Here is a 22,699-nt window from a genome sequence, read left to right on the forward strand (position 1 = left end):
TTCAACTTTCAAGGCGATTAATTTTTGGCACTTTTTTATGAAAGTTGAGTACGTGGTGATTTGAGTAAACAATGGTGGCTGAAGAAAAGTTGGATGTTTCGAAAGAGAATCAGACGCAGAATGCCGTGACAGCGAAGGAACCCAAAGTGTATTCCTTGGAGAGTATCCTTTCACGTGAAAATGTCATCGTTGCGGCTTGACAGGCTTGCCAGCGCCATATGTTGCCTTCTAACCTCGTAACATTATCGAAAGTCATGATAAACATGATTGAATGCATTAGATTCATAATGGAATTATTATTTTAACATGACGTTTATTCATTTAATCGACATCGAGCAAAGAAATTTTGTAATCTTTTAACTGGCAGTTACAATTGTTATAATCGCGATCTCTGATGTTATTAGTAAATTATACAACAAATAATGCTTAACAAATAGTATAGTTTTGAGAATAATCAAGGAGGCGCAGCAACAACATGGATTGAGACACGGTGATTACCAGCGGTACCGCGGTTACTGCTCAAGACGGCTCAGAAGGTTGCGGAAGGTGCTGAAGGTACCACAGGGTGACAGGCGTCACTTCAAGAGGAGAGACATCACCCCGGTTATGATCAGCGAGGACAAGTTCCTGCAGGTGCCCTTGATGATGGCCGAACGCGCTTGGAGTTACGCGATGCAGCTGCGTCAAGAGTCCAACACAGAGCTGAGGAAGAAGTTTCATCTTATATCGAGATTGAAGAAAGCAGCTGCGTACTCCTCACAATTGCAAGACTTGATAGAGGTTCGTCTTGGCTTGACGAACAACTTCTTTGTAAATAGGCTATCGATATGTTAGAATTCGCCCATAACTTCTCACTTCCCTCTTGTTTTCATCTAGAGCGTGAACTGCGACGCGCGCACCAAGCTGGAGGCACAGGCATACGTGGCCTGGATGAACGGCTCGCTACAGTTCGAGTTGCAGCTGTGGAAGCAGGCGATGGAGAACCTGCAGAAGGCGCAGGTGGTCTACGGGAACCTGGCGTCCGCGTTGCCGGAAATAGAGCAGATCGTGTACAAGGCACGCGTCGAGGAGTTGGCGCCCAGTCTCAGGTACTGCGCCTACAACATCGGCGATACCAGTGCGATGGACGATCTTATGCAGATGCGCGGACAATTGAGTGGCGAGCTGATGGCCAGCCTCGACTCTCTGATAGCTCAAACGCGCGAGAAGCAGGCTACCACTGAGGAAGTGACGTGGCGCGGGAAGTCCTGCGGGACCGTACCGCCGAGAGCAGCTGGCTTGATCATCGCAGATTCCAAGTTGAATCAGGCGCTGGAAAAGGCCGCTACTAATCAGGCGAGAATCGATCTGCTGGAGGCGCACTTGATTGACTGCAAGGATGCTCTGTCGGTGGTGCGTGACCACTTCAAGAACGAATTAAAAAACAAGGAGAACGACAAGTGGTCGGCGCCGCAGCATCTGATCAACTATCTGCAGTACATTCGGTTGTCCCGCACATTGGAGCGTAATCTGGCGCTGGTGAAAGCGGCGGAGGAGTCGGAGAAGGCGAAGCCGCAGGACACAGTACGCCTGTACGAGGCGGCGTTGCACAATCTTGTCGAGATCTCGCAGCTACAGGATGACGCGGAATTTTTGGAGGAGCAAGAGGCGAAGACCAAGAGTTACCGAGCGTTCAGATGTTTCTACATGGCCCAGTCATTGGCGATTCTGCACCGTTGGCGCGAAGCTATGGCTTTGTACCAGAGATCGCTGCAGCACCTTAAGGATGCGCTCAAGTACGACAAGATCCTTCCCACTGCGTTGAAGAATGACCTGCACACTCTGGAGAGCAGCGTGGAGGCTGCGCAATACGCCGCCCATGCTCACAGCGTTCTCGAGGATGGCCAGGAGGAGGAGAGCGGCACCAACAAGCTCGCCAAGAGCAAAAAACCGCTGCACGAACGTTTGCACGAGTACAGGGAGGATCCCGCGCTTCTCACGAAGCAGCCGAACGTCTACAAATTGCCGCCACCAATGCATAGCATTCCCTGCAAGCCCCTTTTCTTCGATCTGGCGTTCAACATGGTCGAGTTCCCCGATCTGTCGCACAAAATGGGTGACCAGGCCAAGAGAGGCCAAGCTGGTCTCACCGGCTTCGTCAAGGGTCTCTGGGGTTGGGGCAATAAGTAAACATTCTGCACACAGCTCTCGCATCAATCTTTGGATACTCTGTATAGAGATAGCCGTGATATTACTGTCGCTGCGTCTTTCCATAGTATATCTGTTCGAGACATCTTACTCAACGGTGAAAAATGAATTTACAAAATATTATTAGGAGGGCAAAAATAAAATGGAATGTTTGACGTACAGGAAAATGGTTTACCTTTGTACAATCCTCCTTCCCTCATTGCTCATATATACAATACTACTTGTACGTATAAGTGACAAAATAATGTGATTCTTTAATTGTTCTTACAACTGTACACACTGTAGTATAAAAACAGTATCTTCGATACTTGCGTGTATCATGAGTACGTGTATTATACGGGTGCATTACTGGAAACCACACACACACACTGTGCCAGAAAAGATCAATTCTTAAGCTTCCTTGCTCTTGGTGAGCTGTTCGACTAGTTTCCTGAATACTTGTGCGACTTGACTGTCGGGCAACGTTACGAGGACGCTTTGTCCCTTGTCTGCTAATTTACCAATTTGTGGGTCTATGGGTACTTTTGCTAGAAACGGAACCTTCACCATCTCGGAGAGGACTATCCCTCCTCCCGAAGAGAATATGTTGGTGCATTCCTGTAAAAGATCGTTTTTGAGATACTGAATAATTAAATCAGATTGCAGTTAATGCCAAGAGGATGCTCACTGTGCATGAGGGACAAACGAAGCCACTCATGTTTTCCACGATGCCGATTATGGGAATTCCTGTTTTCCTACAAAACGTCACCTCTCGCAGAACGTCGTCCACTGCAACCGCCTGCGGAGTGGTTACTATAATTGCACCGTCGCAATTCACGTTTCTGTAACAATTACAGGTAAATTATAGCGTATGGTAATCGGAAAATTATTAATACAGATAAAATATGTTTTATCTGTATTAATAATTTTCTTTCATGAAAAAATACATATGTGCTTTAGCAAGATTAACCTTAGGTTTTCCATAACTGTGATGTGCTCATCGGAGGTACCAGGTGGTGTGTCGATGATCAGATAATCAATGTCCTGCCAAACCACATCCGTCAGAAATTGCTTGATCATGCCGGTCTTCTTGGGACCACGCCAGACTACACTATCGTTTTGATTCTTCAAGAGGAAACCAATCGACATGACGGCCAATTTCTGCTCTGGATCGGCAAACACTGGTATCCATCTACGATATCAATTTGCTCAGCTCATTGATTCATGCATAATTATGAGGCAAGTCATTGCTCAAGCATTAGGACATACCCCTCGGAGGATTGGTGAACATCTTCCCCTTCCAAGTTTAGCAAGTAAGGTACGCTGGGGCCACAGAGGTCAACATCTAAAATTCCGACCTGCAACAATTTCTCAATTTTGTACCATTCTATTTAATTAATTAATTTCTACATAGAGGTTAGACATTGTTGAACAAAAATATTTCAATTAGAAGCGAACAAAATCGAAGAATCTGTTTGTCGTCACACGACCATGATACGGAAGAGGATTATAAAATTATCTCAACGATATGCATTATCTAAAACACGACTGTCAGACTAGCATTACATTCTCCAGCTGTACAAATATGAAGAAGCGCTGCTGATACTCACACGAAAGCCCGATTCCTTCAAAGCAAGAGCTAGTTGAGTGCTGATCGTCGATTTGCCAACGCCGCCTTTTCCCGAGAGCACTAAGAGTACGTGTTTCACACCTTCCAGCATCGTAAGAAGTCTATGATCGATCAACAATCAATAAACGGGAGATCGATCAAACGCGATAGCACACGATAATCATCAAGACACCGCGACAGCTGAGCTTGTTCAGCGACGCAGAAGCGTGAATGAGGTCGCGTCAAGATTTCACATGACCGCTGATAATCAATCATGCTCGACCATGCGTAGTTACATAAAGCTCAAGCCGGCGGACGACAATCCGGAGCCTCGCAGCATTTCGCATTTTGCATTTGTCAACATAATTTCAACGTGACGTTTCGAGTGACAAAGTCAGCACCATCTGCCGTTGAGCTGAGCAAATACGTTGGATCTCTCTCGAATCATGGTCTAACCTCGAAATTTTGTGCAAGATATTATTTACATCTCCTAAGTTTATTAAATTTTAGTCAAAACTTGCACGGATTTAATTACATTTTTGTTTGCAAAATGCAATAATAAATATATAGATATATTACACATAAGACATGCGATTGGTCGATTTCTAGTGCATTATATAGAAGTCTGCACAAGTAACCAACCAAGTCCCTCCAGTTGTCAACCATGAGCCGCGTCAGCGGTGGCATTGCGCATGGTATGTACACAAACGTATATATGAGACACGTGTCCGTATGAGATATTTCGTAAAAACGTATCTGTCATTTTATACGTCCACGAGAGCGAGAATGATCGAGAATGATTCCACCGATTGAATCGTTCAAAGACGAAGAAAACTCACGTAATGAATAAAATAGATTGTCACATGATGACTATTCTTGCTGCAGGTATATGATCGACACGTACACAACGGAGTAGATACCGTACAATACGCTTTTTCTTTTGCAGGATGATTTGACTGGTGTGATCTTGTATTGCGTCTTTGACTAAACAATGAGAATGTCAACAAACAATTGGGACTCGTACTGAGAAAGTGTGGACTTTTGTCTGCACGGAATAAAACAATCGTGTGATGATCACGTAAATGACGTGGGACCATAGAATCTGTTGACTTGTTGAGTGAAATGTAAATCGGCGTGTGAAATCATAAATCGTCTGATTGCATCGGAAGAAACTCATGCATATGAATATATTTTGTGATGGAAACTGCATAAAGATCCTTCACGATGCAGAGGTGGATGACAAGTCAGCAAGTAGTGCTTGCTATCCTGGGGATGCTTGCGTTTGCCTCAGGACAGCAGGTGGTAAATGTACGTGATGTAATCTTCTTCAGGATTTAATCAATAAGGATTCCCTCATGGTTTGAATATCGATAACAAAAATTAGAAAAGAGATTATATAATTTTTTCATTTTTAATTTTGCTCTTGTAATAATATACATTGTAATTTATTACAATAAAATCAAATTCCATGAGATTATGAGGGACCTCATTAGTATAGATTTATTCGACTATATGATTACAAATTTTAATTCAAATAATGTGTACTAGAATCGTAATACCGAATTGGTAGCGGAACAAGATGATGCTTTCTTATTACTTTCCACTCTTGGAGGATCGCTTGTAGCTGTTGGACAGCGATCTGGGAAAATACGATGGCAACTAGATGACGGTAGGAAATTTTCTATTTTGTATTTATTTTGTATCATCTTGCATTTATCGGAAAACACATTGTCGAAATATGTTGTTATGTTTTAGAACCAATAGTTAAAGTGCCTATCAACCTGTCGGAAACTAAAATGTATGTTCTTTATATATATGCTTGCATATTAAATAATAGTACAAATCATTAAATGTTATATTATTGCATGACAGATTTGTAAAGTTACTATTTCTCGCAATGTTCTAACGACATTTATTATAATGATAAATTCATATTAATTTCTTATTTCTAGGCCAATGTTTCTGCCAGGCCCTAGAGATGGTTCTCTTTATCTGTTTGGTAGAGATCCCGAGGCATTAAAACGACTGCCATACACCATACCACAGCTGGTGGCGAACAGTCCTTGCAGAAGCAGCGATGGCATATTGTATACTGGGAGAAAGGTCGATACCTGGTTCAGCATTGACCCAACGACTGGCAAGAGGGAACAGCTTCTGAGTTTTAATGACGCGAAAAACACCTGTCCCTTAGACGTGCAAAATACCATTTTTGTTGGTCGCACAGAGTACAACATTATCATGGTTGATAGTAAGCATAAAGACAGAAAGTGGAACGTGACGTTCTATGATTATTCTGCTGAACAGATGGAGTCTGACATGATAGACAATTATGGTACGTTGTCAAAGTACAATGATGTATCTTAAAATTACTGTGAGAAATTATTGCTTATGTTAACTGATGTGTACACATATACTTTTGTTTCATGGGAATTCGGTTCAATCACAGACCTGGCACACTTCACCGCAAGTTCCACTGGCCGTGTAGTAACGCTAGACAGGAGAGGAGGCCGAGTTCTTTGGGACTTAAACCTGAAAAGTCCAGTGATAGCAATGTACATTGTAACCAAAGACGGATTATTGACGATTCCTTTCAAGAGTATCGCTGACTCGTTGTTGGAAACGTTCGTAACCGAGCTGACGGATGAAGCTGATCTCTACTCCAAGTGGTTGTAAGTTGAAGAATATTTACGAAGAATTGCTTCGTCCAAAGTGATTTAAATAAAACATTCTTTCTATATCTGAGGATTTATATTTGATAGTTAAGATGTGATATTTGTTTTTTTGTTCAGCCCAACTTTGTATATTGGACAGCATCGGTACGGCCTCTATGCGTTGCCGTCATACGTCGAGTCGGAGTCAACGACAATATCGAGCAGCGAAGAGCATTTATTGCTTGGCGGGCCGTCGCATGTAGATGTAGATGATAATAACATTCTGTTGTTAGAGAACCACGGTTTCGTTGGTACGGACGTAACCGAAGCGCGGGATGACTGCAAAGTAAAAAATATCATTATGTTAGGTAATGCGCAATTATAGTCGTGTTATTAGTTACGATAAGTCGGTAAATGTAAGTATTAAAGTATTATTTATGTCTAACTCACTTTAGGACATTACAAAGTACCGATGGAGTATAAGCAGTATCAGCCGCTGCATCAGCCTCTTCAAATAACTGGACGATCTGACCCAATAATTCTGGACACTCCGACGTTGAATGTCACCGAGACCACGTTGGTCGCTATGCAGGCGGACGATATCGTGTCAAACGATACCGTGCAATCAGAAAGCAAACGCAGTTGGCAGAAGTTTATATCGAAGACTTATAGCGCGAGCAAGATATGGATCGATCAACAGGAAAATAAAGACCTAAAGTTCACGGTCATATTTATATGCATTGTGATAGTTTACTATCTGTTTCAGGTAAGACCTTCAAGATTCTGGGGTTTAAAGAGAATCACGAAAATTTTAATGATTCATTTATTACTGAACGTGGAATATGTTAAATTGATTGTTTAGGCCTCGCGCAAGAATAGTCGCGTGAATTCTCCTCGCACATATTCTCCGATTGCTGAACCAGAAGACATCGATACAGACTTAGTTAAAGTGGGGAAAATTACATTTGACGCGCAAGAGGTTCTCGGCAAAGGATGCGACGGAACATTTGTGTACAAGTAAGTCGTATTGGCAGGTACCTTGTAGGTTGCCACACTTGTAACGATTGCTCCTATTTTTGTTCGTGCGAGAGAGATTTGTTCTTAACAACCGTTTCTTTACTCAGAGGAGAATTCGATGGACGTGACGTGGCTGTGAAACGTTTGATGAAGGAATCTTTTACACTCGCGGATCGAGAAGTTGCCTTGTTGAGGGAATCAGACGAGCACGCGAATGTAGTTAGATACTTTTGTACTGAGCAAGATCGCACGTTCAAGTACATTGCTCTGGAGCTGGCGGAAGCCACGTTGCAAGATTACGTGACGGGCAAGTACGACAGAGAAAAGATATCTGTGAAAGATATTTTGCATCAAGCCACGGCCGGTCTGGCGCATCTACATTCCTTAGATATCGGTGAGTCCAAGTAACTTGCGTATAATTCACGATAAAGCTTTTATTTTCTTTCTCGTTTCACTTATTGTTACTTACAATTATGTAATCTTTGTTTAATCATATCGAATTTTATAATCTGTATAGTACACAGGGACATTAAGCCTCACAATGTCTTGCTCTCCGTTCCTGGACCGCAAAGAGCAGTACGCGCAATGATCTCGGATTTTGGATTATGCAAAAAGCTCCAGCTCGATCGGGTATCGTTTTCCTTTTCGAAGGGATCCGGTCCTATCGGTACCGACGGCTGGATAGCGCCGGAAATAATGAATAAAGAAAGAACGACCTGCGCAGTCGATATCTTCTCGCTTGGCTGTGTTTTCTATTATGTCCTCACCAATGGCAAGCATCCCTTCGGCGATTCGATATGGAAGCAACAAAATATCCAAAGTAAGTGGCAATTTAAGAGTAAAATTTCCAATCCATTTTAACTCGTATCATTTAACGTGTTATCTTTTTATAATCATTATTTTTGAACGGTCATTGTTATTTATTGGATTCATGAAGCAGAGATATCGTGATTATCTACGATTCTCCTATTTTCCATATAAAAAAAATATTTTATATGTATAATCGTCGACATATTCCATTTGATCCATTGTATTTCTGTTACAGATAACGAAAATGTCGATCTATCAGCACTTCAAGAACTCTCCCCGATTGATAGAGAATTAGCATTGTTGCTTGTTAAGGCAATGATATCTAGGATTCCAGAAGAAAGGCCACCAGCCTCGGCGATCTCTACCTATCCAATTTTCTGGTATCCACGAAAGATTATGAACTTCTTCCAAGTGCGTAAAATATTTGAGTATTTTTATTTGCTGTTAACAACATAGAAAATACAGTGCAAACATATATTTTATAATTTTGCAATTATTGCAAATCTGGTCCTTCAATAGATTATAGACAAATGCTTCAGTAAAAATGATAACTTTACCATCATCGTTGTTTGTGTGACAGGACGTCAGCGATCGAGTGGAAACAGATCAGTACGATAGTCCAGCTGTAATAGCTTTAGAAACTTCTGGTGAATGTGTAGTACAAGACGATTGGAAGTCGTGCATTGATGAAGAAGTTGCGACTGATATGGGCAAGTACAGGTCCTATCACGGTGAGAGCGTGAGAGACCTACTCAGGGCTTTACGAAACAAGGTGAGAGGACACGCATACGAATCAAGCGTAAAGCTGCGTTTCTTAACGCATTCGTAGCGTTTAATTTATATTCATGCTAAAATTGAAGGAGAATGTGATAAATCTCTTTTGATTTTTTTGACATTTTTTGACGATATTGTGAAATGATAATTTACGTTTTGCTGCATTCGAGCCGAGTGTTTACACGTTAATATATGCATTTAGAAACATCACTACAGAGAATTAAGTGAGGAGGCACAAAAGAAACTCGGCAGTGTTCCTGACGACTTTGCGAAGTATTGGTTGACGAAATTCCCGTGCTTATTGTGCCACGTATGGTGCGCGATGCAGCGTTTCCACGATGAGCCGAGCTTGGAAAAATACTACTATCCGCAATACACTTTTACGAGCATTTACAAGGGAGAAGAAGGAACCGTGCGGATAGAGCGAATAATGAAAGATAAGTCAGTATCGAATAAAAGTGCTAAACGAGTAAAGTATTATCAGAATAAAAAGAAAAAGGAAAAAAAACAGGAAGAACAGGAAGAAAAGAAAGTATCCCCGATGTGGATATTGGCGCCGAAGTAAACTAATCTAGCACGGTAAGCGAAAAAGGCTTTATAAGTCTTTTTCTATTCACGTTATATATATTTATGTGTATTCACGTTATACATATGTATATATGTACTTATATATAACGTGTAAACGTATGTACATATTGTATCTTTATTGCGTGGGCATGTATGATTTTTTAAATCTTTGTACTTTGTAAAGACTTCACCAAAAAAACTCATTTTTTTAAGTAATTTTATCTAGTATAAATATAAGATATAATAGGTAATTCAATAATAATATCAAACTAGTGGAACAGTAATTTTAAGCAAGATTAAGTATCAGCAGGATTAAGTAACTTGTAAATAAGTAATAATTGTGATGACACATACATATGTATAAATAATAGGCAAAAATGATAAAATATATTTTAAATACGAGGCACGTATATTCGTGCTGTTATATGTAAATAAAAAAGATATTCTTAATGTATATAGTATTTAAATCAGGATAATTTAATATTAGTAACAATTAGATTTGTACATTTGGTATTATGTATGCTTTATCGCATAATTAAATAACTAGATATGACATTCGCGAGACATATTTATTATAATCTAATAAAAATGTCTTTAATATTGTTATGTAAGTGTATCACATGATGTGAAACAATTTTGGACATAAAATTATGAAAAATCACTGACAGACTACATTATATATGATTCTTTTAACGCTCGTTATATATCCGTGAATATCTAAAAATACGAGACGTGGGATTTCAATCCCACGCTTCAAGTGTCTCGTATGTATTTAATTCATGTGATAAAGCATATATATATATACTAGGCGTAAGTACTATATACACAAATGACGTGAAGGCACAAATTCGAGTAAAATTTTTGCACACATTGTAATATTAGTTGTAACGCAGACTTGCGTAAGTGACTGGTTATTATATTTTTTAATGACAAAAATTTATATATATATACATGTATGTATATGTAAAAGGAAGATGTATAAAGACATAGCGTAAGGCGTAGCGTAACAAAGAGAAAATATTGTAATATCAATGTAATACTTTTTACAAACAATGCAACAATAGACGGACATGCATTTTGTCCAATTGAATTCTCTAATCGATTTCGAGTCGAGTTTACTCTCCTAAAAGCTCTTCAATTCCATCGTCCTTATCGGAGCTGTCCTGCCGTTGCACTTTCATTTTATATCCTAATGCCTCGAGCAGAGTTACATTAAAGTAGTAACTTAAATTAATTCCTGGTACTAGGCGTTTCAATTCTTCAACGGTAGCCCAGGCTTTCTCGGTGTCTCCTATATTAGCGTAATGTTGCGCGATCGTTGCGAACAGGTCGCCGCGACGCACCGATTGCTCCAGGTTAGGCCCCTGGGAGTCCAGCAAGTGACGAACCTGCTGCATTGCCGTCTCCGTTTCGCCTCTGTCGAACAATCTGTTCAATGAAAAAAAGTCGCTTAGAAGAGAAATGAAATTTTCATATTGTGTTATACACGATATCAAACCGATAAACGCACGAATAAAATATGAGAACCTTCGTCATAATTTTTCTTTCATGTTCCTGATTGCAATAGTGTTGATCGCAAGTTAAGACCAATCTTGGATTTACCTTTTAATATCCAGGTAACGTTTAATCACCGATATCCTGTTGTTCACGAGGTCCACTGCTCGTTTGTGAACATCCGGATCCCGCGGTGTCACCACCTTGGTCAGACACCTGCTCGCTTGATTCAGCGCGTCTAGTGCCTTATCGTAATTTTGAAACTCGTCGATCTCCACTTGCGCGCACGCCACGTAAAAGTTCGCCAGCAAATCCATCGCCTTGCCCTTCGAGTAGAAGCTAATGATGTTTTTCAACACTTCCGGCTGATTCTGCCAGTCTAGAGATTGCAGATAATTGCCCGCCATGATGTAGATCTCGCGGTTCCTCGAGACTTGCGCGAAGAAGCAGATCTTCTCGGTGTCTCCAGACTTGAGTAATGCCTTCATGGCGCGCAGCTTGTTACCGGCTTGCGTGAACTTCTTGGTCGCGAGATGGTAGTTGCCCTGATCGAAGGCAATCTCCGCGATCCTCTCCAGTGTGGAGATCCTCAAGTGCTCCTGTTCCGCGTCGTCATTGCTACCTTTCTCGATCGTCAGCTTCTCTGCAAGTTCCTCTGTCAACGCGACGTTGTGCTGCTGAATCAGCTCTAAAGTCGCCGTGTAGTTTCTGCCGGTCGCGAGCAAATCCACTGCTTTGTCGATCTGATCGTTCTGCATAAAATAGTCGGCGCATTTGCGTATCAACGCTGGATCAGAATCCGCGTTTACATCCATGATAATCAATTGTAACGCGCTGTACTGTCGCGTCTTGAACGCAACATCTAAAGCCTTGTGCAAAAGACCAGCCTTATGATAGAGCAGCACCGCACGATCCGGCTGATCGTTATCTTCATAGAATTTCGCGACCTCTATTTGAGAGTGCCGTGGCGCTAATATGGCCAGTGGCCAGAGCTCTTCCAACATATCATGCTCCTGTGAATAATCAATCGTATAAAACATGAGACTAGAATGAAGCAAGTACCTCTTGACAATTAGAGCCTCACCTTGCACAGCCGAATCGCGTTGGTGTAAGCTTTAGCCACTGTGTAGAAGTGGATCGCCTGCGGAACATTGTTCTTTGACTCGTAATGCGCAGCAAGGTGATATGCAGACGCAGCGTGACTCGTTCTAGTTACCAATTCGCACACTTCGTCCTCCCTACCGAAGTAACAAAGCAATCTCGTCATTGATAGGGCGTCCTTCGCCTGCTCGTACAGATGCAAAGCAGTCTCCATATCGCCAGTTGATTCGGTGTACTGGGCGTGCCAATTTTTAATTTCCCTATTTGCAATTGGCAATGATGTCATGTAAATGGTCATCTTCTAATGGATCAACATCTGATTAACGTTGTTAAATAGTGTCAAACAAACTTACAGGTCTTCGGTGTTGTTGAGGTACGCGAGAAGTTCCCGGGGCCTCGTCAGTAGCATTCTGGGTACCTCAAACCGATGACAGTCGGCTTTGGTGTACATATCGATAGCCTCCGCCACTTTATCTTGTTGCTCTAGTGCGCGAGCGTAATTGTAGTGACTCGTCTTTTCGCGAATCTTGTTCTCGTTGCTCGCTAATTCGATTGCCTCTTTGAATTTATTTCGCGCCTCAAATAGCCGGCCTAGCAGATCTAGACGCTTCGCTTCTCGAAACAGACGTTCTGCGTCGGCCTAAAAGATCACGTATTGAAAGTATCGACTGAAAATATATTTAAATATATATTTATGTATTTAGCGAGTGAAAACTTACATGAAGATTAAGCTCAACCGCCAGAATTCCCACTTGTGCCTCCAGACTCAAACTATCGTCTTGCATCGCTTCGCGTAGAGCTCGTGCAGCACTAGCTTGTTTCATGTGACCCAAACAAAGAAGGGCCATGTTTAATTGCTTCGTCTTCACGCACATTTTCGCCAAGCTCTTCCAAACAGCCTCGTTCTTTATAGATTTGATAGCTTTAAATGCCTCGTCCATATTCGCCACGCTGATGTAGTAACTAAAGTCCATCACTGCCTTCTTCGTGATGGAATCGCAATCTCCCAGTTCCTCAAAGTCTCTCATTAACAACCACGTGATCTTGCTGGTTTTGTCCAAACTCTTCTCGGAATTCAGAATAACGATGTGCGGCGACTGCACACCTAGCAATCGACAATTCTCATCGGCGATCGGCTTCACGTCCTGCACGACGATACCATGATCCGTCGTCGCAAATAGCGATGCCAGCACCACAGAAGCTTGTACTGCCTGCAAAAGTGCAAAGTATTATCAACATTTTTGTAAAACGTAGTTTGGAATTGAGTTTGCAGTTACCTGATTGTTATTAAAGCTCTTAGAATCACGGTTTTCCAGTCGTTGAGCTCGGCATACTAGCAACCTAGGGTCCTCCAGATCCCAGCAATGTGCCGTGACCAATCTACCCCTGCATTGCGCAGCTCTAGGAGAAGCAAGCAAATTGAAGCACGTGCATATTCTCAACACAATGTAATATTCGTTTAGTTCTTTTACTCACAAAACGGAGTCGTCATCAATAACATCGTCCGACTCGCCGAAATCAAATTCGTAAATCTGATCGCTCTCGATGTCCCAGACGTACAGAACCGAACTGGGCATCAGGTTCGCCATGGCGACCGTGATCGAGACGCAACGGCAATCCGAATTGCATCTGGCTTCGATGATCTCGGCAAAGTCACTGATCGCTTCGTATGCCGCCATCGCTCGAGTATGCAGCTTAGCCTCGCGCTTACCCAGGTCCCAGATCTTCAGAATGCCATTCAACGACGCTACAGTCAGATATTGTCCTACATAAACAAATACAAGAATAAAATTAATGAATAATGTGGACGCTTTCACGTTAGAATCTTAAATCAGAAACGATATCTTGCTTTCTTTCTTTTTTTTACTCAACAGTTATTTTACCTGTTAGCTCCATAGTGATGGGTTCACCCTCTTCCGGCAGGCTGGGAAGCGCCTGAATAACGGAGCCTTCTATGGAACGCAACTGTATGTTCATTGGAGTCAACACGATCAAGGTGTGTTCATAGATGAGCATCTTTTCCGTATCACAGCTAAAGGTTGCCGATATAGTCGCATTGAGATTGGCGCTTCGGTTGATACGGTGAACGACAATCTGTCTGCCCGAAGAAACGGCGACATACTCTTTACTGACGGCAATCACCTGTACCTGGATCTCCGTCTTCAACGTGTACGTCTGCCCGTCCGCTTCGAGCAGAATCTGCGTCGGAGTGAGCTGACTCGCGCAAACACCGTCGTTGTATACAGCGCACATCGGCTGCTGATGCAAGATGAACACGTTGGTGATGCAATTGACTGCCAGAAGGGAGTTCCGCGATAAACTGCTACCCCACGTCAACTGCTTCACCGTGCCGTGAATCGTGCAGGACTCGGGAACGCTCGGCCAGGCATTCTCGTCGCACTCGGACACCGATTTTCGCTTCCACAGATAAATCGTTCCCAGATTGGTACCGGCTGCCAAAGTATCTGAAAAAAATGCGAGATGCTATCTGATGCGCTATTTTCATTCACCTTATTGAAGCAACGGCGATAACTTTTGCATTCTATTAATCTCAGATGAAACTTGAAACTTTGTGTAACTAAAAATTTTACCATTACTCTTGCAGAACGCCAAGCTGGTGCACATTTCTTGAGGAGTGGCGATGTTCCCGTTCGACGAATCTGGAGGTGAGAGAACGTATGAGTCACCCGTGTGAAGATCCCAACATCGTACAGTGAGTTCTCCCGTAAGTATCGCTAAAGTATTTCCGCTGACCCAACACAGGGCGAGATTGGTGAGACGCGACGTGTCGCTTCTACCACTTAATTTCACCTGAAATAAAATAATATGACATTACATTACATTAATATTTATGCTAATTCCGTTTTAATTGGATAAAAACTCTACATTTTGTAAATAAAACTCGATAGGTAATCGATACCTTCGTCAATTCTGTGAGCTCTCCATTAATTGGATCCGCTTGGAAGTGCCCGATGTTTAATCCTTCTGTCATAATGACGATGGAATCCCTAGTCTGATGATGCAGAAGAAAGCTCAGCGCCATACCGTCAGTATTGAGTACCTCTTTGCACTGTCCCTGGGCGTCGACAAAATATATGGTGCCACTTGTGGTACCGATGTAAAATGCATGGTTGTCTCGTTGAGTTGGGACTGTCGTTGGTGCGGCTGTTCTCGGACGCCAAGAACTGAACAAGTCCAGAGCTCTTTCATCGCCAGCCACTGCTGCCTTTGCTAGACCACTGCGGAAGATGAATCAAGTGATCAAAACCAAAAAGATTAAAAATGCTTTAATTATCTACGTATAAATCTTACTTTTTTTTCTTAATTCAATAATTATAGTATTACTAATATCAACTTTATTTATTCTAACATGTTAATACTATACATTGTATACCTAATGTCAACAACTGGTTTCGGAGGAGCTGTTTTAAATGCAATTTGTGTAAAGGATTCTTTCAGCTCATGATGGAACGTCATGAGAAGTTGTCCTCTAGAGTCGATTTTCCAGCCAACTATGGATCCACCAGCATCCGCGGAGACTAAGCGGCCACCATGCTGGCTCCATTGTAAAATTGTGATAGGATCCCGATGAGGAGTCACTATTACATTGAACTCTTGGGATCCAGTGTCGCCAGGCCATACCTAATGATCATTTCGTGTTCCTCATTATCTTGCGACAACTAGAGCGATTCTTTTCTTCATGTAATTTATGTTGTAGGATAATACTAACGCGTAACTCTCCGCTTTCCCATCCTGCTGCCAACCATGTCCTCTCCGGATGCCATGCGAGCGTGGTAACTTGTGCTACAGCATGTCCCGGCGACTCGACGTCCTGCACAGGTTCACCTTGATCATCGTAGATGATTACGAAGCCACCCTTGTCTTGAGAATACGCAGCGACAGCTAGCAACGGATAATTATTGTGCCACGTTGCAAAGGTGCTTATAGAAGCAGTCTCTGGATTTTGCACTCGTATATCAAAGTATAAGGTCATTGTCAGCTGATCACATTACAGTAGACAAGATTAGACAGCAATTCTTACACATTTATTAAAATGTTATTAAACTTTTTGACATTTAAATCTTTCTAATGACAGCAATCGATCACTTTCTAACGAGTGGACAATTGTTTATGAACCGTTATGAACGCCATAGTTGTCATGGAGACCACACTGACACAGTATGTATGTGTATAGTAATGCAGCTCCAGAGTGGAGTGAAAGTCCACATCGGATTTTTTTATAACTACCTGAGAGGAAGTGAATTCCTTCTCTATTTTTTAATTGAAGAGAAAAAAAATATAAAACCAGCTATGGAAACTGAGAACAATCAATTTCGACAATTTATTCCAGCGTCTGTATCATTGCAATTAGTTTAACACGTGGCGCCTACAGAATGGCAACCCCAGTTGCAGCTTACCTATCTCGAAATAGCTCCAAAAAGTTCTGCCTTCACTTCCTTCGCTCGAAAAGTGAGGAAATAGTATACTCAACGGCAAGTCAGACGCAGCTATATTTCTAAGTAGCGCGACTAAATGATGAATAACAGAAAAAACTTTTTTTTATTTAGATAGTGCAACTTAACTGCGAATTAGATGTATTTTTTATTTGTATGCAGCACTACTCACACAAAAGTGGATGATCTTCAAGTATGATAATATCTACTATAAAATCACGATAATCGAAGAAAATAAAATGTACTTTACAGTCACGCGATTTTTGAATTTGGCCCATCCTTCTTCAAATGATACAATTCAGATTCAAGTGTAGCTATTTTCTGAAAATGTCGCATATTGAACATTATAAACATTAATCATTTGTATATAATACTGACAATCAAAGAATAATTGCATATTGTTTTACTTATGTTAGAGAGAAAATTCTTAATACGTAATTGAATTATCACATTACATTTTGCTTGTTTGCTATAATTGTTGAATAAAATTTCACTGAAGATAGACAATAGTCTCACCCTATGGTGACGAGATACAACAAATAAAATATACCGTTAAATATTCTCGTTGTTGCTTTTCGATCGCCGCATCAGCGGCCGCTAGGAGTGCCTTGTACTTTTCTTCCAAAGATTTTACCAAACTGTGCATCTCGTTTTGCTTCTCCGAACATAAAGATAAGCACAGTTCACTCGTCTGCCCTTGAAATTGTAACTGCAGAATCTTGACCTCGAGATTTTTATTCTGTAACATCACATATGCACACCGGAAGCTTCAGTTAAACAGAAATCGAGTTAAACGGACTACAAACTCCTCGATAGAAATTTCGAGAGAAAAAAAGAAGGAAAAGATAATAACAAATAAATTCTTTAATTTGTAACGTACTCTGATAATCCGCTGCAATTTCTTCTCATAAAAGTGTTCTATAATGTTGTTCAGTTTCTTCAGTTTCGCGATAGTTCTCTTGAGCGCTCTAACTTTGCACGTGAGGCTTTGACTTTGCGCCTGAGCTTTCAGCTGCATGACACGATTTCGTAATCGAAACGCTTCGTTGTCGGTCGTCTTTTCTTGATTTTTCATTAACTCCTGCCTCAATCGCTCGTTCTGGAGCTGAAGATTCTCAAGCGCGCGAGTCAGTACGTCGATACGGTGTTCGCAAAGCTTTAAATCGCTCCTTTGCAACGTGTCGTCATCATGACGCTGTATGTACACGCTCGTACTCGATTCAGAATTGTAAATTTCGTTTTGCAGATTATTTCTTCGCTCCGAGCTCTCAATTGGCGTCAGGCAGGTCGGACGTCTACTACAGTCGGACAATTCGCTTAAAGATGAGCTGGTACAGACCTGAAAAAAATCCATAGTGATATAAAAGAGAAAATGTCTTATAAAATAACAATCGAAGTGTCAAATTGAATTGAATATATTAAAATGTTTAATTATCTCTTACGCAATTTAAGAAAAAGCAGAAACAAGGAAGTACCGCGTGACAGGATGATGATAGCGGCATCAGCAGATCATTCGGTGGTTGAGTCTTGAATATTCCCCCGAGTGTGCCCGCTTTTAATTGTCGAGCCAGCTCGAACAGGTATCTATTTCTCAAGTTACGCTGCGAGATAGTAGAGTTTAGCTTATCGAGCCAGATCTTGCACAAATACGCTTCCTCTGCAGATCTCAAGCTCAGCACGTGAGGCCTGACGTGCACTAAAATCTGTTTAAAGTCTTCGTCCAGCTTCAGCGCCTCTTGCTCGTCGCGTTCCTTCACTTTTGGCATGATAGTGCAAACTGACAACTCGTCAAAGATAGAGTCATATGGTTCTGACAAATTCAACGAGAAATTGAATAAACATACGTGACACAAAACTCAAAAATATAAACATATGAAAAATATAAATATACGCACATACACACATGCTTACATGTAATACATGTTTAACGTGCTGTTATGGATAGATTTAGTACGAAATGAATAAGAAGCATACGTATTTAATAACATTTTTGCATTTCTTCTAATTATTTTGTTTTACATTTATCCTACTAATTTTTCATACTCTGTACATCATAATGAAATTTATAATAAATATACCACTTTTACATTTACGAATACGAATATTATAAATATACATATATATCTATGTAATATAATGTAGTCTAGTACTAAAAAATGAAGGAAGAAACACGTTGTATGTACAAAATACAGAGTACATCACATTGAAGTCAATAGAATCATAAATTCGCGTTCGTTATCTATTCTATAAAACACAAGGGTATGAAAAATATTTATACTTATGGGTAATGTGTACGCTATGAATGTGTGTATGTGTATACCTTGTTATCAATAATGTTCTCTAATAAGTGCATTTAAATTACGCATTGCGTGCCTATTTACAAAGAAAAGACTGTAATACGTAATGTTGATATCAGTTATACGACTTATTAACTTTTATATATTATCTCTTACAACATACGTCTTTTTCTTATTTCAAATCTAACAATTTTCGTTTGACCGATCTACATCAATCTAAAAAAGGAGATTATTACTTCTCTCTCTCTCTCTCTCTCTCTCTCTCTCTTTCTCTCTCTCTCTCGCAAATTTGTATAAATTGTACACTGAAAACAAAGATAAGCGATTAAATCGTTCTCTAATCGTTAATTTTCTGTTAATTTAACTGCAGTTATCCTCTCATAGTCAAGTATCACAGAGCATCTCAAGTATCGACAAAAAGAGTTTCTTGCTCTCTCTTCTTTTTCGTATCGAATATTAAAATAACGGCTCCTTTTTCTTACGAAACTATACCTCATTCTTTATTTTTTGCAACGATACTTCTTTAAGAATAGCGATGTACCATTTGACATTTTATATGCAGCGATTTACTACATACAAAAATAATTTCTCCCTACATTCGAGGAATAATCATTCGTTGCAACGAGAGATCTGATGGAGTTCCCGCGATTGTTTTCCCTTAAATCGTGGACCACGCATTCGAAATCGATCGCCGGCTCCTCCAAGCAGAAAAAGCATTACACGCGGTTGTTTATCTTCAACTGATTCTCCGTGGTTTGCTTCAGCTCCATTAACTTTGCCTTCACAGGGTGAATATTGGTACCTATCCACTCCTCGATCATCGATGAGAAGAAAATTGCTTCCATTTGAACTCGCAGATAGTTCTCCAGTGAAGATAACTCCAATAATAGGCTGAAAAATGTATGTGATACTACAATGTCAATATAAATTCACAAAATACACAATAATGCATATAGATATACGTCGAGATACACTCACTCTGTAAAAATAGGTATCAAGTTCTCCAGCTGCATGGGATTTGTATAATTGTTTGCCACTTGCCATGGATTCATCCACGTCATGATTCTATCAAAGACAATTATTCGGTGAATATAATTAACTCACTAAAAATATTAACTTTGTAAAATTTCAAGAATCCCTCGTATTTATAATTATTTTTTAACATTTTAGATTAACTGGAGATACAACTAAAAGCTGTGTTGAAAAGAAAAGAGTAACGAGTTACGAGTGTACTAAATTCTTTCTGCACTTACTGATCGCTGGCAACGATATTGTGAAACTTTGCCTTGAAGTTGAGGAACCACTCCATACCCACAGCCACTTGCCACCCAGGGAAGAGCAGGTTGCTGGGTATCGAAATTGGCCTAAGTTGCGGCGTGATGTGCAACGGATGATCAATGTATCCCAAGCTCTTTGCAACCTGAGTGTGCGTCTGTTCAGAGTAGCCGTGGAGCCAGACCTTCAGGCATAGAGCCAGTGACGGTATTGCCGTGGGCAGCAGTTCACATATCGTGGCATAATGATCGTATCTACAATCATGGTCACTCAGTAACAGCATCATTCCTGAACGTTTTACAACGATCTCCCGTATCTCCCTTACCTGGACCAGCCGGTGAACGCTGTACCCCGAAATTCGTGTACCTTACTCACGTGAACCCCTAGCTCCTCCAACCACTTCTCGTGATTGCTGATGTGATGGCGAATTATAGGTATGTGTTGCGTGGAGCCAGTGGCGCCTTTGAATGCCGTTGCCGCCCATATATTCGGGAAGACCGCGCTGTACTTGTCCCACATTCCTAGCAAACGGTTTAACGTGTAACGATTTGGCAAGTATTTCGGAATACATTTTTTAAGATCGCTTAAGTTGACGTTAAAGAAAAACAGAGAGGGGCAGACAGATACCACCGGGCAATGCGAAATTGTCCCTGGAATTGTAGTGCCATACCATGGGCTCGACGTATTTGCCGATGTAATGTTCTGTAAAACGAAAGAGATCGGCTGTATCAAGAGATCTGCGCGATCAGGTGACGCGAACAAATTATCGAGATACCGTTCAAAACCTGTAAGTCTATCGATCGCAACATGTCGTCCCAAATGATGATCTTCAAGTACGGATAGGTCTCCTGAATGTACTGGGCTATCGCCAGAATGTGTTCCAGATACAGGGAAGATTTGCCATATTTACTGGCCGCGGCACGTTTGGTGCAGACCGAGCATAGGCCCAAGTGCCACACTTCGTCACAGCCTATATGTAGATACTGTATGTCAGGATGAAAACTGACAATCTGACGTATCAAGGACTTCACCAGTGGGAGAGTCCTTGGATTCGACGGGCAGATAGAACTTGGGAAAGATTCCACCTCGCGCAGCGATCTCCATTCGTCGTGCTTCAGGACAAACTGGAAATTTACACGTAATATTTTTACTAGCAAAGTGCAATGAAAAGACAGAAGCAGCAAAAGATATTGAAATCTTCTCGAGCATCACCTCAAGCACAAAGAAGATATAATTACAAGCATAATCACAAGTTTTACACAATAAGTCAAAAACGCGAATGTGATGTATCTCTTATTCTTGTACCTCCATGTGACCGAAAGTTTGTACCAGTGGGACGACTGCCAGGCCACAATCACCTGCTATCTGCAGGATATATCTAGCCTCCTGGACCGTGTATCCGCTTGCCAGGCTGCTCGGTCCATTGCTTCCGATAGGTGTGAGCTCTCGGTTGTACGGAAACGTATCCTCCCATTCCAACAGCAATCCAGTCGCTCCCCATGTTCGCAACAGCGGGAAGAGCTGTAAATGTTCTATTGGATCATGAGAATCAAAGTAAGTATAAACAAAAAAGACAAAAGTCGTCGTTGAAGACAACCTTTATCTGGCGATCATCAGTCGATACTAAATACCTTAATATAATTCAATCTGACATCGACAAGTGATCTCAAAGAAGGAATTACAACGCGAGATGCTTGTGCGCTTTCACAAAATTCATTTCAAGTAACATAAAAAAATGAATAAACAAGAAATTTCTATTAATATTGTGAATCAACCGATACGAGTTTTAGAAATTAACTCTAATCTGCTGGCACAGTCCCTCTCAAGATACGAGTAATCATCAGAGGGTATCTGTACCACTTCAAAGTGTACAATATTATTAAACAAGAAAAGATTGATCACACAGCATCTCTTTGAATAACGAAATAATGCTGCGTATAAATAATGCTTCTTGTATGTAAACAGCGCTCAAAAGAGCAAACGACGCAGGCTTCAGTGCTCAAAACGAAGGGGCAAGGCTAGGAAGCGTCTGTGAACAACCCTTTCGTGTACCTTTTCGAAGTAACAGGTCCGCGGGGGTGCGCCCTTCAAGTCAAGATGAACCAGCCTGGAAAAGAAGGAACGGTTCTCCGTGTCACGACATTGCGTTCGTCAAGAGATACGCGGGAATTTCCGTCTGTCAATCGGCTACCTTACCTGTGCGAGCCCAACGTCAAGGAGTCCATCTTTCCTCCCGTTCCATTCAGCGGCGTGACATTGGTTGAAGCGAGACCGACAACTTTTGGCGCGAACAGGCAGATTCGCGAACTGCGTGTATACCCCACTCGCGATCGTCAGACGCAACGATTGCGCAATCGAGAAACGATTACTTTATTTACTTGGTTTTATTTATTCATCACAGGTTTCGCGTTTTATTATTATTATTATTACTTTATTTATATTTATTATTGTATTATATTAACCTTTTATTATTATTATTTTTAT

At 41.2% G+C, this 22,699-nt stretch overlaps 6 protein-coding genes across 8 annotated transcripts; 2 read left to right on the top strand and 4 right to left on the bottom strand.

Annotated features, from left to right (window-relative positions):
- Positions 1–20: 20 nt before the first annotated feature.
- On the top strand, positions 21–2,344 carry LOC105283016 (signal recognition particle subunit SRP68). The gene is made up of 3 exons (XM_011345412.2): positions 21–162; positions 443–780; positions 877–2,344. The coding sequence occupies exons 1-3, from the start codon at positions 72–74 to the stop codon at positions 2,167–2,169; spliced, it is 1,722 nt and encodes a 573-aa protein (XP_011343714.1). The 5' UTR covers positions 21–71; the 3' UTR covers positions 2,170–2,344.
- Positions 2,345–2,415: 71 nt separating this feature from the next.
- Positions 2,416–4,189, bottom strand: LOC105282832 (cytosolic Fe-S cluster assembly factor NUBP2 homolog). Its single transcript, XM_011345092.3, has 5 exons — positions 3,777–4,189; positions 3,436–3,524; positions 3,137–3,358; positions 2,855–3,008; positions 2,416–2,784 (listed from the first exon to the last, which is right to left on the bottom strand). Exons 1-5 carry the CDS (start codon positions 3,885–3,887, stop codon positions 2,578–2,580), a joined length of 783 nt encoding a protein of 260 aa, XP_011343394.1. The 5' UTR covers positions 3,888–4,189; the 3' UTR covers positions 2,416–2,577.
- A 287-nt stretch (positions 4,190–4,476) lies between these two features.
- LOC105282800 (serine/threonine-protein kinase/endoribonuclease IRE1) lies at positions 4,477–10,692 on the top strand. The gene is made up of 14 exons (XM_011345035.2): positions 4,477–4,660; positions 4,722–5,083; positions 5,324–5,444; positions 5,531–5,573; positions 5,728–6,107; positions 6,222–6,444; positions 6,565–6,794; positions 6,882–7,192; positions 7,289–7,443; positions 7,551–7,837; positions 7,961–8,263; positions 8,489–8,664; positions 8,834–9,025; positions 9,230–10,692. Exons 2-14 carry the CDS (start codon positions 5,000–5,002, stop codon positions 9,590–9,592), a joined length of 2,868 nt encoding a protein of 955 aa, XP_011343337.1. The 5' UTR covers positions 4,477–4,660; positions 4,722–4,999; the 3' UTR covers positions 9,593–10,692.
- LOC105282811 (intraflagellar transport protein 140 homolog) lies at positions 10,453–16,217 on the bottom strand. The gene is made up of 12 exons (XM_011345056.3): positions 15,920–16,217; positions 15,584–15,831; positions 15,110–15,428; positions 14,781–15,000; positions 14,073–14,654; positions 13,666–13,954; positions 13,467–13,590; positions 12,909–13,400; positions 12,543–12,829; positions 12,173–12,449; positions 11,197–12,101; positions 10,453–11,022 (listed from the first exon to the last, which is right to left on the bottom strand). The coding sequence occupies exons 1-12, from the start codon at positions 16,181–16,183 to the stop codon at positions 10,710–10,712; spliced, it is 4,320 nt and encodes a 1,439-aa protein (XP_011343358.1). The 5' UTR covers positions 16,184–16,217; the 3' UTR covers positions 10,453–10,709.
- A 254-nt stretch (positions 16,218–16,471) lies between these two features.
- Positions 16,472–18,521, bottom strand: LOC105282820. Its single transcript, XM_011345066.3, has 4 exons — positions 18,119–18,521; positions 17,524–17,982; positions 17,194–17,382; positions 16,472–16,964 (listed from the first exon to the last, which is right to left on the bottom strand). Exons 1-4 carry the CDS (start codon positions 18,407–18,409, stop codon positions 16,896–16,898), a joined length of 1,008 nt encoding a protein of 335 aa, XP_011343368.2. The 5' UTR covers positions 18,410–18,521; the 3' UTR covers positions 16,472–16,895.
- Positions 18,522–19,058: 537 nt separating this feature from the next.
- Positions 19,059–22,514, bottom strand: LOC105282824 (hexosaminidase D). Of its 3 annotated transcripts, XM_011345081.3 has the most exons (9): positions 22,412–22,511; positions 22,268–22,322; positions 21,521–21,736; positions 20,991–21,339; positions 20,843–20,917; positions 20,541–20,736; positions 20,194–20,469; positions 19,919–20,005; positions 19,063–19,831 (listed from the first exon to the last, which is right to left on the bottom strand). In XM_011345081.3, the coding sequence occupies exons 1-9, from the start codon at positions 22,438–22,440 to the stop codon at positions 19,657–19,659; spliced, it is 1,458 nt and encodes a 485-aa protein (XP_011343383.1). In that variant the 5' UTR covers positions 22,441–22,511; the 3' UTR covers positions 19,063–19,656. The 3 variants fall into 3 exon arrangements, with proteins under 3 accessions (XP_019888338.1, XP_011343383.1, XP_026824924.1); XM_020032779.2 differs by having other exon boundaries at positions 19,059–19,831; positions 20,541–20,917; positions 21,001–21,339; positions 22,412–22,514; XM_026969123.1 differs by having other exon boundaries at positions 20,541–20,917; positions 21,001–21,339; positions 21,521–21,747; positions 22,412–22,429.
- Between the last annotated feature and the right edge of the window lie 185 nt (positions 22,515–22,699).

This window comes from Ooceraea biroi, chromosome 4 (assembly GCF_003672135.1).
Source record: "Ooceraea biroi isolate clonal line C1 chromosome 4, Obir_v5.4, whole genome shotgun sequence".
NCBI classification, from domain to species: domain Eukaryota; kingdom Metazoa; phylum Arthropoda; class Insecta; order Hymenoptera; family Formicidae; genus Ooceraea; species Ooceraea biroi.